At 46.2% G+C, this 16,826-nt stretch overlaps 1 protein-coding gene and 1 long non-coding RNA gene across 2 annotated transcripts in view; both read right to left on the bottom strand.

Moving 5' to 3' along the window:
• The window catches only part of LOC144166322 (uncharacterized), a 67,633-nt gene extending 56,500 nt beyond the window's left edge, over window positions 1-11,133 (bottom strand). Inside the window, exon 1 of the mRNA XM_077695848.1 lies at window positions 9,717-11,133. Within this exon, the coding sequence (XP_077551974.1) occupies window positions 9,717-9,765 (49 nt within the window). The 5' untranslated portion in view covers window positions 9,766-11,133. The remainder of the gene's footprint in view (window positions 1-9,716) is intronic.
• Window positions 11,134-11,618: 485 nt separating this feature from the next.
• Window positions 11,619-13,406, bottom strand: LOC144166334 (uncharacterized). The gene is made up of 3 exons (XR_013321644.1): window positions 13,024-13,406; window positions 12,851-12,934; window positions 11,619-12,344 (listed from the first exon to the last, which is right to left on the bottom strand). It is a non-coding gene; the product is annotated as an uncharacterized LOC144166334 (long non-coding RNA).
• Between the last annotated feature and the right edge of the window lie 3,420 nt (window positions 13,407-16,826).

Raw genomic sequence — 16,826 nt, 5'->3', positions numbered from 1 at the left:
CTTGCAGATAGCTGCTAGGCCGTGCGAAGCCCTCTCTCCGGAAGCCACCTCTCGCTTGTGGCAGGAGCAGTGCCGTTATCTTATCCTCTGACAGGGCACGGCAGCTACTGACCTTGGCAGGCAAGACACACGCGCTTGCATTAAACAGGACCGCGCGCTCGCGACTATGATAGGATGACTTGGCTTCAAGCACAAACACGCAAACATGGTTTTTGCTCTTGGCTATGAAGAATGGTAGAAGGAAAACGGCAAGGATAGCTGCTCACGAGTCACAACGCATACATGACGGCGCCGCGCCAGCAGCGGAGCACATTCGTGCATTTGAAATATTGGATACAGATTGGCTGTAGCTCCGGCTTGGCGAACCGGGCCTGTGCCTCATGTAAAGACGGCCAGCCACATCGTTATCACCATCAAACAATGGCGTCCGCCTATGAGTTTTTTTTTTTGTTTTGGGTGGCGGTGTGGGTAGTGTGGGTGCACCGTGCATGTTTTCAGTGAAACTAAGCGTCCTGAATGTTTAAAAAGTTACAGATAGCTAGCGCTATGCTTATTTTATTGTTAAATAATTGTTCAAACCCAGCCCAATTCATCGAAAATTTCGTTGAAGCGAAAGCAAGCCAGACAAATGGTTCGTTGTGGCGAGGACTTTGTTGCATTGACTTCTATGGCTAGCTGACGGGGAATTGGAAATATTTCGTTGAAGTGGAAATTTCGTTGAAGCGGACTTCGTTGTAGCGGGATTAGACTGTACATAATTAGGAAAAACGGGAATGGTCATGCGACCCACCAGCTCATTTCCCGCAACAGAACCTATGATGCCACATGAGCTAAGCTCTGCGATTGGCGGAGGCTGGCAGAAGCAGACGCAAATTAGGTAGAGCTTACAAACTAGACAAACGAGCGATTTCCGCTTAAATTTAGGGCACATTCTTTACAAAGCAATAAGAATGATGGGACAAACAGTGGAAGTTACAAAAACACATGTAAACATAGAAGTACTGATGCGTTCTGCTGTTCGTACTGCGCACAGCATGCTTGATTTAGCTGCGCAGCACTACGGGGCTTGGGGTTGTCTCAGACGACACTGGCCGATTGACGCAAGCAACGGTGTCTTACGCGATCCCATTTGTCGTGCGAGCACTGTTTCAGGGAACGAATATTTTCTCCCAGAACAAAAACAAGCCAGGTTTAAATGCGGGCAAAAACAAACCAAACGCTTGCCACGGTATGGTGGCGCCATCTAGGTTACGGAACGTAAAGAAACGCGGGAACAAACCAACACCGCTGTACAGGGTGGAGACAACCTTTGAACGGTCCCGTGCCGCCGCAATTGGGCCAACGGGCTCAACGCGTTATTTTTTTCGTTTCCCACGAGACCTAGCAACGCGAAACAGACAATATGATTCAAACTTCTTCAGTAAACCGCGTTGCGGTGATAATTTTAGCGCGGCTTTGACACAATGACTTGCTTCCGCGGCGAGCGAGCAACCGAAAATGGCGGCGCCAGCGTATACGTGTCTCTACCCTGTACGGCGGATGCGTGAATGAAGGTACTCTAGGCTGCAGAGCGGTCGGTTCCTGTGATGTCATTTGGGACCACGAAAACGCACGATTGAGCGGGAAAATCAAAATTTTAACCTAAATTGTTTAATTTCTCAGTGAATAAAGCACCGTTTGTATCCGGACAAGCGCTGGGGGCACTGTAAAACACAAAATCTTTCGAATAAAACCAACTTGCATTTTCTCTTCATGGCTCCTTTAAGTGACATGAGCGATGAAATCCTGGCTTTTCAGACTGTTTTGGAGCAGTTAGATGCATGTTTTACAATCTTCATGCCTTTGGAGTGGCTTGGAGCAGGAGAATGCACCTGTATAAAAACAGCGCAATATGCGCAGCTGTATCACCCATGCATGTTCGATAGTAGGCAACATGGGGTACCAGGCAGTTGGAACAGATGAAGGTTTGCGATGAAGTTTTCAGATGGGTGGTCATGCTGGGCGTATATTGTGCAGGTGAGTTGGCCACAGCAGGAGTTACCATATACGATGGGAAAAAAGTCGAGATTTTTTCCCCTAAAATTTGCCAGAAAGCCACCCTTCGACCTATATACAGTCATTGGCCTAACATTAGTTACCTGGCAACCACGCAGCCCATTGGGCCCATTCAAACCGCAAAGGCACCATCGCCACAAGCATCAATTCGACGTGCCCCCATCTTTGTTTTGTTGCTCCCTTCTGGTTCTCTCATTGTCAGTGAGCTTATGCTATGTGAGTGTGTGTTATTTTCTTCTCGCTCAAGAGAAATTCAGGCACTTGGCGCCAGTTTGACCACCGCATTTAAAAGAAACGTCCCATAGCATGCCCAAGCTAACGGCAATGTGTACGACTACCACCAGTTCAGTGTCACCGAAAAGAATGCACGCTAGTAGCGTAAGCTTAAGGGGCAGCTATAAGTATGCAACCCTTGGAAGACCTCACTTTGTGGGTGCCGAGCTGTGCACCTGGAACTTGAAGGGCCCCTGAGATGGGGCTTTTTTGGGGGGTCGATGGTATCGGAGTGCAACGGCTATTTCTTGAACTAATCGTGACATGCTAGTGCGCCCTTGATTTAAGCAATTTTTTACGAGCGTAAAAACATCAGAAAGCTACAAAAACATCTTTTTTGAGTGTGCGCGTTTGCACAGTAGCACATATTTGTTTTGTACTTGAGTGTAAAGCACTTACACACCGCGCCTAAATCGGGCTTGATGCTCCTCCGTTCTCGGTGGAAGGATACAGTGAGCGCAGGAGCAACGACACCCGCAGAGAGATCGCTCAGCGCTCCGTGTCTGGTGTAACAGTTTCATCAATTGCATTTGTTTTCTTGGATGCTGTACCTGAAAGGATTCTTTGCACCATCTGTGTTTCGAGCGTAGCCTCGGCGTTTCAGTTATGAGGCTGTAACGAACGGCGCGCCAAGGGAGCACCACGCCGACAACGAAGGTGGGAGCTCCTCACACAGCGCTTAAACGACGCCGGGCATTGCTCGTGATCACGAGGCGCACGCTCAAGTGCGCTCACGCGGGCTAAATAAATCAGTTCAAGCCCAAACGCTGTCGCAGCTGATTCTCTGCGCCGGTCGCGAAAAGGGGATGCATGCGCATCCCGTAATGACAGCTCCTGCCTTACTCTTAGACTCCTGCCAAAGAGTTTCATTTCATTGCTTTCCATGATGTCACGATCGCAGGAAAGAGTAGTTTGGTGCGCCCGGCCGTCTGAATGAACCGTGTTGCCAAGTGTCCTTAGTGCGCTTTACCGTTTACCGTGTTAATTCTTTGAGGGTCGAATTTTTTTGTCAAATGCGACCCCCCAGGGTCGATTTTTTTTATTGCTGATTTAAATTCTTCAGGTGAATCGCTTTCGAGAAAAAATTATTGTAATTTTGTTATGGTGACCATAAAGTGACAAAAAAAAATTGTTTGTGTTGTTAATACATGTGGTTTATTCATGAGTAACACAAGAAAAATTCTAAATAAAAAAGAGAGAGTAACAAGTCGGCACCTTTTGGGTGAATCAAAATCAGATATACATCAGTTTCACGGGTGCAAAAAGTGGGAAGCGCCCGGAGGACGATATTAAAACCGACTGCTGTGCCCGCACGCACGCGCGGCCGGATTGCCGAGCAATAGATGGCGCACTGCTCCTAAAAAATACAAAAAAAGGAGAAAAGAGCTTCATCAGTTTTGCAGGCACCCTTGGTCTGTGGCAGGCGCAAGAAGCGAGAGGCGCCCGTGTATCCGGTGGGCAATACCCAGCGCGCCCCCTCGTTACTGGATGCGCAAGTGATAGCCGGCACGCCGCTGAAGTAAATCACAAAAAAAAAAAGAAGAGCCATCGACGCATGAAAATAATTTGACGTATTTTAGCATGGTGGCAGCACATGCCAAGCAAGAGAAGTTGGTGAAAAAGGCGCGGTTTTTAAACATACAAGCGATGATGTACATGTCCGTTATTGACCATTTTGAAGGTGCTTGCAGAGGACGTACATGTACGTTTGTGACTCTGAAAGGGTTAATTGAAGCAAGAGTAGCTGTTTGCCGCTAAAAATAAAAGGATTGCACTCCGCGGTTTCTGCATTCCAGCTTACTGGCTGCCAAGTAGCCACATCTGGCGAACTCGTCTCAAAGCAAATGATCTTTTCGTCGCCTCGACAGCCTTGAAGTTAACTTCCCCTGCGCTACCCTTAAATCCTAGGGCTTCTGGAAGCCGAATATTTCCCTCATGTAGATTTAGATAGATACCTTGACATTCTAACACTATGTGCCGCATAGTTTGTTTCTTTTCCGCAGACCACGCATATCGCATCATTTTGTGAATACTTCCCCACAAACCTCTTAGTTCGCAACCTGCTTTAGCCTCAAAAAGCATACTGGCCTGAGAATTACAGTAGAAATTTTCCTTTCTGATGTTCAATTTCTCGGCCCTGTACATCTCAAAGGCGTTTTTAGCTCCCATTTTTTCTCTCCATTTATTCGCTTCAATTTGCCTTGCCTCCTTTTGGTTACCTTGGCTGTTTTGGATTCTCCACTGTTCTTTCCGTATTTCATCGTTAGCCTTGTAGTCTTCCTTAACCACTGCGTGTCCACGCTTTTCAAGTATAGGTACCTAAAAACCTTAGCTGCCCACCTTCGTTGATCCATTGCTCTCAACCCCATGTCAAAACATATTTTACTCTGTGCTTCTCGAACTTCAAACAACGCCCAGCCCATATCTCCCTGTACTGCTTCGTTAGTTTTTTCCACGTGCGCCTAAGCCCAAACAATCTACCATTCTCCGGTTCACTTCAAGGCCTAATAGAATGTCTGATTTTAAGCAGAGTACAGCATTCGCAAATGTGAGACCCGGAAACATTGCTCCTTTCCACATTCCTCTCACTACTTCATATTCGTTATAGCCCCACAGAGCTCTATGCGTCTTTATAAAACATGACATTGGCACTGCCATCTAGTGGGAACGATTAGCACCAAGTATTGCATTAACCAGAATTCACACCTCCACAAATATTTCGATATAAAATTAGTAAGATATATTGTAATAATTCTGCAGTTGCCTATACTACCTTGCCCAACACAATTTTAAAAGCATAAAAGAGCTATGCTAGTTCATAAACGCATCTGAACCATTGGAAGCGTGGTAGGCTGGAGTAGGGAAAAATTGTCATTTATCCTACTCCTGATCATCATTTAGCAAGAATGTAATAAACAACTACAACTAAGATTACTTGTATGAAGCACTGAGCACAGTGCATTTGCTGTACGGTATTACTTGTATGAAGCACGGAGCACAGTGCATTTGCTGTACGGTAAAGTTGCGAAAGAACACCCACCCAAAGTACAGAGATATCAAGTGAAAAATATGAGATGGGCGAAATTTCGAGTCAGGCGCGAAAAACTACGGAAAGGTGGCTGAACCGCCAACCAAAACTGCGGAGATATCAAGAAAAAATTCCTGACGGGCGAACTTTCAGGTCAAGCACGGAAAGGACGAATAAGTGACCACATCTACACATGAAGAGATGATTCGGTTTATTTTGTTCACTCATATATTTCACCTGTAAAAGGAGGTGGGCGATGTTTCGGAGAGGGCGTTGTCTCGGAACTTTACGGTAATCTAATCAAGGCGCGAGCGTACATTTCGCTGGTGCAGGAGCTCGCTATTACATATTACAGTCAGTAGAATTTCTAGCCACTGTATCGCTATGTGGAGACGGTAAAAGTAAGTTGCTGTTCACGGAAACTCTCGCACATGCAAAGTCAACTTCCGCAATCACCAGTACCTCCTGCTCAAAGTCCGTAAGGACTGAAAAGGTAGCTTAAAAAATAGGGGGCGTGGGCGTCGTCATCTCATGCGTGACCCACGCGCTGAAGTAACCACGGTAACGACAACGTTGTAAACCAGCGGGTAGAACTGGCGCCGTCAAAAATCACGGACATAGAAGAGAATTCCGGCAGCCAATTATGAAATGAGCACTTCGCCTCGGACAAGGTCGGACTTCTACGTCATTGCAAGCCGCCGAGCCAACAAATAGTTCTCTCACCAGAGTAATAACTTTTGTTAGCGTGAGTGAATATGCTTACCGTACTTATCCGATTGTAACATGCACCCGATTTTCCTGGCCAAAAACCGAAAAAAACTTGCCCCTCGGATTGTAACGCGCACGGAACTTTGTGACCCAGAGAAAACAAATGCAAGAGAAACGGGCGATTTATTTCCCGAAGTAATCTCACTCATCTCACTCCTCATAGCTCTCCTCTGACCACAACATCTCGTCCTCGGTGCTGTCAAGAGCTTTTGCAATGCCACACTTCTGAACGAACGTTCAACCGTGGTCGATGGGATCGTGGCCCACACCTCGCATGCCGATCCCGCAAGCTTCTCCAAAGGCGCATGCTTCAGCCGACCGCTCGTTTTGAACGCGTGGGAGCCACTGCTACCATTGCTGTTATCAAACGCGCAAGTGGAACGATTTGACGATTTGTGTGAATGCCGATAGAAAAGCCTGGGCGCCTAGGCTTCCTGCGTCTGAAAAATCGTTGCAAAAAGCTTTGGCGCCATGTTGAGATGGCGATGGAGGGACAAAATTTCCGCCGTTTCGGAAGTTTCTGTTTCGTATCTGATTCTAGCGCGCATGAGATTTTTCGGCCTAGGTAAGTACGGTACTATTTTTGGACTTGCTCTACAAGAACTATAGAGTAGATTTCTGACACAAACAAAAACACTTTGAAATCCATCTCAGGACCCCTTTAATTAAAGACAAGGTGGCGACTCTTGTCCACAAGCATCGTGCAACGTATCTACAAATGGATGGTCGGAGACAACCCCAAGACGCCAGCTGGCTGCCTGCACAGACTGGCTCGTGACGATCTGCTCATGGTCGTTCTATGCTTGGCGCTCGCATTCTGCTGACATGGTTGTGCGAGTGTTTAAGAGGTGCTTCATAAGCTGTTCTCCCGACTGCACCTAAGTAGACTGACTGTGTGGCAGGCAGCCAGACAGAAGCAGTCATCCTACAAGATTTCCCACAGCTCTAACGAATAACCTGAGACGAAAAAAGCGCTTGCAGCCTCAATGAAATGATGTTGCGCATGTAATGTTTTTCTTTTCAATTTCTGGGTTGCAAAGTAAGGGGGTCGGCCTACATTCCGGCTTGACCTATACAGTTGAACCTCGATATAACGAACCTCGATTTAACGAAATTCGCGATATAACGAATTTTTTCAAGTTTTCTAACAAAATTTTGCTAAATGCATGTATTTTTGTCTCGATTTTACGAAGTAATTTTGTGCGGCGCTTTCGATTTAACGAAGTCACGGCAAGAAAGGAAGAACGAAATTCCGGTCGAGGCACGTTTTATTTTGCCTCTCAGGCCCTACATCGAAAAAATTCAGTACTCAAATTGACTCTTGAAGGCTAAAATGAAAGAAAAGCGGTGAAATCTACGGTTAACAACAATTAAAAGCGAAGAACGAAGCTGCACAAACCGCTAGCGGTCATAGACGGTTTAATAGTGCACCCACTATTTTGACGTCTCCATCGTTGCCTACGCCAGCGCCCTCTATGCTTAGGCTACCGAAGCCTACTTCAAGCTTTTTTTTTTCTACGCGTCATTGCTCACGGTGCTGCTGCGCTAGGTTGTGCTCGCTGATAACCAAATTAATATTTTGTTCGTGCATCGTTAGGTGAGTCTTGTAAGCAGCATGAGCACTCCAAGAGAAAGAAAAGTGTTCCGAACAAGAGCCTGAGGAAGCTCGGTGAAACTGACAGCCACCGAAGTGTGATGGATGCCATCGATGTTCTGCGGAGGCACGCAGGTGCACACGAATGTTTAAGACCTTGTTAGCGCTGTCAGCATACGAGCGTCACGTAAAGCCCGCCCTGGTCAAGAAACGCCAAGCACTGCTTACGGACTTCTTCACTACGGCTTGAACATCGAGTGCTGGTGGCAATAAATTGCTCTCTTTGAACGTGGTCATCTTCGTTTCACCAGCGTTCATTAGACAGCTGCGGTGCGGAGAAATCAGTTTCGTAAGGGCTCAGTGGGCATAAAAGTAATTGCTTAATCGAATTTGGCCGGAAGATTTTTAATGTAAGCTTTCCGCTTTCCGGATCACGTAAGCGCTGCTCCACACAGTGAAGCGGTCCGCGTGTACTCCGCTCAACTCGCAATCATGGTTTTATCTCGAGTGTTGTGGTTGAATCACGTGCCCATACTGCGGAGCCCTTGTACATGAAAAAAGTCTTTCGAAAGTTTCATAGCAGCCTTCCGCTATTGGCCCGCCGCGCCTAAGCCTACCACTGAATGGACGAAAAGAGGCGTAACTTCGAACGAGCACCTCGGCGGGGTGAAGTTCACGGGACATGGACGCGGGTTCAACTGACTAACAGCGGCATTTAGTAGTGACCGAAATGAAAAAAGAAAAAGTGGAAACCTAGTCTGCTATCATATTTAATGAGGCGTTGCGGAAAAAGCACCGGTTTTACGATGACACATGAACTACCGTCGGCTATCCGAATTCCATTGCCCAAGTGTTGAAACTCTCAATTCACACAATTTTCGCAGCCAGTTTTAGTACAAATTTCGCTTTAAGTGAAGAGGTAACTACATAGCAGTTGTTGCCTGGCGAGGGCCAAAGTGTTAAAACCCCAATAACTGGTTAAATGAACTGTAAAATTGAAACCTCGATTTTACGAAATTCTCGATTTAACGAAATTTGCGGCCCCAAGTACGACTTCGTTATATCGAGGTTTAACTGTATTCTGAATTATACGGTGGTACCATGCCTAAATCCCTGGCACTTAAAACAGCGCCACGAGTTATGAATGTATGGCCGAACTGGAGATCTAATGAATCTCGCATTGATGAATTGCGGGAGCGTTGACCGGTCAAAGGTTAAGATCAGGTGTTTGGTACGGAAATCTTTGTTTTCTCTGCGAATGGTTACACACTTCACTGCTGTTATGCCCTGACTTCGAAGCCCTCGAGCAGATCAAATTCGGTTTTGTTCATTAGGTCAGGATCTGATCACGCCCTGTGAGCCGTTAAGGCTGCGGTGGGGTGTGACCCTGATGTCAAGACCTACAATGCGAGTCTGGCTCACAACATTTGTTGCCTCCACATACAGTTCTCCCGTTCTCTATTTCCTTGCTCTGTAGGACCCTCCGATTATTCCTGCTATGAACAATAGGATCAAGAACACGGACGGTGAGGCAGCAGGCTTTTCCTTTTCAACAGATTCAATTATCAGGAAGCTGTGGTAGTTATCTGGCTTTGGAAAAGTAATTGCTGGAAAGAGCAGAAATAAGTCTCCGGTGCTGGTCCGATCATGTTTTGGGGGGTTTTCGATTTAAGATATGGCATAGGAAAAAAGTACGGGACGGGGGTTCTTTCTTCTCCTGCTTTACTCTGATGGCTAAAGAGGTCCCGGAGCTCTCTGCCTGGTAAACAGACAGAGAGCCCATCGGCCGGAGCTTGACCAAGGCTCCTACGGCCACCATTCGCGGTTTCTTATCCTCCACCTATAAACATATCACCACGGTGTCACCAATACCGCCAAATTGAATACCCAAGGTGCCCCGTGCGGGCCTCTTGCCCGTGTGGCTGCGCACATGGCTCACCAGGTGGGACTTCTGGGCAAAGGCCCCGGAGCACAGGAGGCAACGGAAGGGTCTCTCACCCGAGTGGATGCGCTGGTGGATCTTCAGATGGCTTGGGCGCGCTGTCATGAAGCTGCACTGGGGGCAGCGCAGCAGCCGGCGACCCGGCTGGGGGTCGTGCTGCACCCTGTGGCCATTCAGGGAAGAGGGAGAGGCAGAGGAGCCTGCAGCAAAGAGAGAGGGAACAAACTGGAACCCCTTCCGCTGACACAGTGGCAGTGCACCAGCAACGAGGCTTTGAAGATTATAAGTCTTTCTTAGGCTACTTGAACAGCTAACTTCCGGTCTGCCCGTCTGGCCCTCGACTCAGCCTTCTGGCCATAGTTGAATACATTCGTCAGGAAAAAGTATGTGTCGACATAACTGCTCCAAACAACTACATCTACCGGTTACAACTACAACTACATCTACACACGCCCTCATTATTTGTCACAAAGGAAACCTCAGGCACATTCAAGCCACAATGTAAATATTTACACGGCAGGACCCATGTTCTTTGAAATAACAATAGACCTCGGTTTTTTTTTTAATATCTGGGGAAAAGAACCAGTGCATTAAAACTGACGCAGAAATAAATCAGCATGTGCGAGATAAAACCAAGCACAAAAGAACAGAGCTCGCGTTCATGCTGTTCTAGGCAGGGCAATGAACAAAAAATAAAAAGGGTGTTAGCTGTCCCAGAAGATGGGCGTGAGCTGTGACAAGGCAGGAAAATTGAATTGCAATGAATAAACCTCTATTTAACTCATCGGAACCGCAGCAAGAGGGCCGGGGATAGCGCGAGGGGTTGGAGCAAGTCGAGTTATATTACAGGGGTGACAGACGACCATCGTGTTTCGTTGACATTTGCAGAGAACCAAGCAAAAATGGGGCCAATTCTTTTTAGACTATTTTGGATCCTACCAGAAACAATCGTGTCTCTGATTCACCATCAACAAATGAACCAGGTAAGGTTCCATCCAACGCAATCATGCAAAAAATCAGCGAACACAAAGCTGTTGCTCGCAAAATGCACCTAAAAGGACACCAAAGCAAATTAGCCCTGGCTCTATTTGTGGCGGCACTGTAAAGTATCTTCCGCGTGATTAACTGATTATTAGGCAATCTAGAGTTTCGATTTGTTTCTAGCACATGGCAGAACATAAAACTTCACATACTGACCACAGCGACCCTATCAACTACCCCAATGATGCCATACTAGTTTGAAATCTGTTGCCGTGCTATGTCAGGCTTCAAAGCTTTAGCCTTTTCCTTGTTTCTTAGGATGGACTGTTTAATACAAAGACATTAGTCAATTCGGTAGGTCCAACACCTGGTATCGCTGTGATAGAGACAGTGCACAATGTTGCTGAAGGATGGTTTGCACACACAAAAGAAATGCCAGCATCTCAGAGAACGTCAAAAGGTGAAGGAGTGCTCAAATTGATGGCGTTTTTCTCACCAAAGCTCCCATACATAAAGTAAAGCTACCGAGTAAAAAAAAATTGAGCAACTGTGGATGTGGCTGGGAATCAAACCTAGAGCCTCCAAAATGTTAGACACGCACACAACTAAGAGTGCAGCCAGTGAATGCGTTGTGCAAAATGCCCGCTATGCTCGGTGTTTGACAGCAGTGCCTTCATGCAGCATCTACTGAAACCTGCATTCATATAGCAATGTCCCAACAGATGGTGCACGGCCAGTGCGTACATGGGGAAAGAAAAAATGCACGGGAAGTTACAATGAGTGGCCACATTTTGCAACGGCACATTAATGCGTTTGCATTCACTGCTTCACGAGGTGTCCATGTACTTTTGCATTTCTTCACTGCACGTTAAACAAGCTAGCACCCCATGAAATTTACCCGAGGTCTTTCCAGTGTGTCGTCACGGTCAATATCAGCAATTCAGCTTGCAAGTAGTGCCGGGAAGACAGCCCCTTTGACCGCAATTTCTTCATTAAGAAATGGGTGTAAATCACTCATATATGCTGAAAACCTAGCTTACAAATTTTAAAAGGCAACGTTTATAACTGCCCGAAGTGTCCTTTTAGGCTATAAGAAATTAAATTCTAGAAGCTGGATTACAAATACCTACGCAATGACAAATGAATGAAATTTCTGCCATGCTTCACTTATAAAGTACCATATCGAGTAAAAATTTATCATTGACCCATGGCATTCTTTATACACGACCTAAGTACATCATTGAAACACGTCCAAATAGCAACAGTTGAGCACATCAGACATCTGTGAGAAGACAACCACAGCAGCATTAGCAGGCAAAATGAAGGACACTGAACAAGGATGACCAACAATGGGAAACAATAGAGCAGTTTGTAACAATCAGAGAGCAGCTCAAGCACTGATGAATTTAGAAGAACCTCTTGGTAGTACCAAATGTTGCTAGAACCTCACTTGTTACACAACAACAAATATTTATGAGTGGCCTTCTTTCTGGGTGACCAGCTGGCACATTCCTCAGCAGATGGCACATCGAGGCTCAAACACTTGGTAGGACCAGATGAGACAGTGGAGAGGAGATGAGTAGACTGCTCGGTCATGCATAACGGACTCGAAGATTGTGGCCAGGCCAGAATGCAGATGGTGAGCTTCTTGAACACAATCTTTTCGTCCCAGCAGCTCAGGGGTTCACTGGCGAGACTAATGCCTGCAAATATGAAACACGACACACCAAGCCACTTCAGTTTTGCGAAGTCACAAAGCTTATTCTACAAGCCGCTGTGCGGGACAGGGGTGCTTTGACAACGGCTTGACAATTCGCAATTGCAACAAGCAGATCGATACGGAATTGGCGTCGTGTGTTTAGTCTCTTGGAGCTTGACCGTCTTATCGCAACAACTAGCACAGTAGCTCTTTCGATTTGCTAGGTAGGACGTGACTCTGGAGGGAGAGAACATTACTTCTGTTTCACTCTTACAGGCACCTCTCTGACGACAGCTTCGTTTGCGCTGCCGGGCTTAGTGCGAATTTCCCAACCGAGGCGTTAAACTGAACCGCGCCGAAACTTGACTCGGAAAATGCGAGCAACAAAGACAGCGCAAGTGAGGCACGGCGTTTATAAACGCATGTCGGCCCAGTTTTCCAGCGCAACCACCCATATGCGGAATGAAGGACACGGATACGTGCGCAAATAAATTATCCGAGGTTACTCACGCCTTGAGCAAACTGGGCGTGTACTTGCGCGTTGCCGAATGGACCCCATTATATACGTCAATTTCCGGCCAGCGAACGTCACTCCTGAAAAAAAAGGAAAGCTGGGGCTCGATTCTCTAACGCGACGGTCATCGTTTTGAAGCGACACGGTGTTTGTAAGCAAATGCATCTACTCATCGGTTGTGGCAGGCGCGCCGTTTGTTCTCTAGTTTTCCACCGCTTCAAGCGACGCCCAAATCCAAGAACAGATGCAACAATAGGTAAATTCATTTGCACGCCAACATCGTTTCACTTCGAAACGACACCCGTCCCAATGGACTTCCTGAAGTTAGTTGACAAACACAGACACAGTCAAAGCAGCGACATTGGCACTGTAAACAAAGGGCCGGGCGCCGCCATCATTGATGCCATCTCGATACGTCCATTCCTAACACAGCAGAGCGCAGAGCGACATAAAATTCTTGATATCTACAACACGACATTGCAAAGAGGAAGGCCCGAAATAACAAGTAGAGTATTTGGAGTTAACAGTGCGCGCGGAGCGGTATTTCGCACTTATCTCTCGCATGCGCCCCGTCGCTACAGCAACAGAGGCGCGTCGCCTCCTTTCAGCTTTCAGAACGCCGCGGCGCCAAATTCAAGCAGGAGGGCGCGGTGTTGTAGCGCGGTGCACATCGAAACGCGCCGTCGGCAGCGAGAAGCATTGTCGCCGCATTTATGAGGGCGATGAATAAATGCGAAAGTAAAGCGCGAGGCATGCGGCACATTCAGCTCTGCCTCGCGACGAACAGCTTATCGGACGATTCGTGTCAAAGAATTCGGCATGCGATGGCTTTGGCTAGGCTAAGGAGCTAGCATGAGCTTTCTAGTGGCTGGTCATCGATTACAAAATCAATCCGATTAATCTATAGGACTTAATCAATTATTTGATGGGTTAATCAGTTGGTACCAGAAACTACCTTTTGAGTTCGAATTCCTTTGTTTTTTTTTTTTTGCTTGTTTGCTATGGTATATATTCCACACGTACGGAAGAGTCATTTCTTGAATTTTAAGGCAATATATTGTGTGTGGTTGTCCAGATTGCACGCTAAACAGACCCTCGCGTAGCAGATGCGGCTGGCATACGGTGCCTAGAACACGTGCTTAGTGTCCCTGTTTCTCAAAGAAGCGAACCAGGCACCTTATATTATGTCGATTCCACTGAATTCAAACGTGCGGTTTTAATCATGGCATATATACGAGCTGACTGTTATGTTGTAAGGCGACAGCGTAAGATAATCTGACGCAGAGTTTTGGGTAGCTTGATTTCTGGTTTTATGCACTCACGTAAGGTGAGCCGATTAAAAGCAAAATTTTTATCGCGATTAAGGCATTAACCGATTAATCAGTAGGGTAATCTATCAATCAGCCCCCTGTAGCTTTCATCACAATGGTCGCGTGATACTATCGATGACCTTGGCTGTCCAACTTATACCGTAGCGATCGAGGCACGGCCGTAGCCAGAAATTTTTTTCGGGGGGGGGGGGGGGGGGTATAGATTTAGGGCAGGGGGTAGTTTGCTGAAAGCAGCACTAAGTATTGCTTACGTGCTGCCTGGAAAAAATTGATTTCGGGAGGGTTTCGAACCCCCCAACCCCCCCCCCCCCCCTCTGGCTATACGGCCCTGGATTGAGGACCCGACTTCATGATGCAAGCACGCGACAGTGTCATTTGCAGGATACATATGCTTTATTTTGCTTGTCCTCTTTTTATTACATGAAAATATTATATTACACGTGTGTTGTGTAAGGGAAAGGTAATTCTGGTTAGTTGCTCAACGAGTAGGAACTTTTTAGGTGTGGCCAGTGTCACTAAAGGAGAAAATCCACATGGCCATATAGCAGTTCTGGTTTAGTAATTATACTGTTGCGAGACATTTGCATGCATGCCTGTGTACCGGGTACCCCACACATATATATATTAAACAAAACAGGTCTTATTTGTCAAATGTAATGAACATGTGCCATGCTTTAATCGCTCTTCGCAGTTTTATCTGCCACAAACTTTGGTGCAACATCCCGTTTCTGAGAAACTGGCGCCACACTAGGCCGTTCTGATAGGTTGAACAAGCCGGCTTTCAGCGTAGGTAATGTAAAGGAGGCCTTCATGCCCGTAATAAACATAGCTGGCCTGGCATTTTTGTGAGAAAGTAAGTAGAAGAGCTGTCTATGGTAATAGCGCTAGTGTATTGCGTCCATTTAAAAAAAAAATAGTGTGTATATATGTTACGATAGGATTCGTTTGTGGTGTGGGCCTAGATTCACATGAAACGGTCTAAGCTTGATGGAGGGTTTTTTCATAATCTTGTTTGCTGTGAGAGCCATATTTAGTCATGCGGATATTGTAAACAAATACGTGCGGGGTGTATACCTTCATTGAACTCATGTGAATGTGTGAACCTTTTTTTTTAACAACTTAGCCTGCTAAACGCCTCACTTCCTTTTTTTTCATATTTTTCTTATAAGTACAAGTCGCTGGACTGGCTTGGTACATTGCCTCGCAAGTTTAAATACATGCAGTGCAAGAAATGCAATATTAAAAAAGGAATTGTCTCTGGTCCGACTCTGCTTCTGCGCGCACAGCTCCAACAGCCAGGAAGGACAACGTCAGAACCTTGGGCGACGTGACTCTTCCGGACCGCATCAACCGTGTTCTGGCTAGGGGACCAAAATTCGCTGTGGAACCGGACAGGACAGCGCCCGAGCTGCTCAGCTTGGTGCGGCGAGTGTCTGGTCTGGCTCCCGATGCTGAGGCCGACAGGTGCGTGTCTGAAGGAGTGGACGTTCTCTTCAAGTGCAGAAAGAAGAAGTGTGATGTACCAGTCAGGCAGACGGAGTCGTTTTTGAGGACCAACGCGCTATCCTTGCTACCCTCAGACAAAGAAGGGGGCTTTATTGTGTTGAAGGAAAGCCTGTTTAAGGAAAAAGCTGAACAAGCTATTTTATCAGCTTTCACTTTCAGAAATAATATTTCCCTGAAAAAAGAAAGAGCAGAGGCCAAAAAATTGTGTAAAAGGTTAAAGCTCGACGGCCTAGAAAAATCTATTGGAAAAAGCAGTCGTATGAGCCTGGAAATTTTTTTCAGTGCAAAAACACACAAAGTAGATATCCCTCTAAGGGTAATTGTATCCGAGAACGGTACTTGGCAAAAGTGCATTGCGTTGTTTTTGCAGAAGCATTTGAACCTCTTACGAGTCGAAGACCCGTTCCTTGTGCGGAATTCGGATGAAGTCATTGAGTCTTTAAAAAAATGTAATGACAAAAGCTATATGGCATGCTCTTTCGATGTAAAAGATTTATTTTACTCTTTGCCACATCGTGAACTGTTGCTTTGTGTTGAGGAATGCATTGACAAGTACGGTTCCGTCGCGTTTCAAAATAGTACAGGTGTGTCAGTACAAGGATTTTTAGAGTTATTGACGGTGTACCTGAACTCAACTTTCGCAACTTGGGACGATAAGCTTTATATTCAGTCTAACGGAATCTGTATCGGATCCTGCATCGCACCAATTTTAAGTGACCTCTTTTTAGCATACCTCGACCGCAATTTGCATGACCAGTTGAAGATTCCACAAGTTAGCAAAATCTTTCGTTACGTCGACGACTTTTTAGTAGTTTTTAACACCGACGAAGCAGGTCTTGAATCGTTGATGTTCCAGGTGTTAGATCATTTCCGTCATTGTTTTAAACCTTTGGTTTTAACTTTTGAAATTCCCGTGGACAGAACTATCCGGTTTTTAGATCTTAAGCTTCATTTTTTCGCACAATCACATCTGCTGGGCGTACGAACCACGAGCCAGCAAACCGCTTCTGCCCTTTGACTCATCCCATTCTAAACTCGTGAAAAGGTCTATCGTAACAATGTGTTTTAAAAATGCCCTTAACAAGTCCTGTTTCCACTCGATACAAGAAAGCTTTCGTAATCAGGTTGATCGGCT

This window comes from Haemaphysalis longicornis, unplaced genomic scaffold (genome assembly GCF_048455015.1).
Source record: "Haemaphysalis longicornis isolate Haplotype H1 unplaced genomic scaffold, Haemaphysalis longicornis Haplotype H1 scaffold_169, whole genome shotgun sequence".
NCBI lineage: Eukaryota > Metazoa > Arthropoda > Arachnida > Ixodida > Ixodidae > Haemaphysalis > Haemaphysalis longicornis.
Note: the sequence above shows the minus strand (reverse complement) of the source record. Positions and strands in the feature narration are given on the sequence as shown.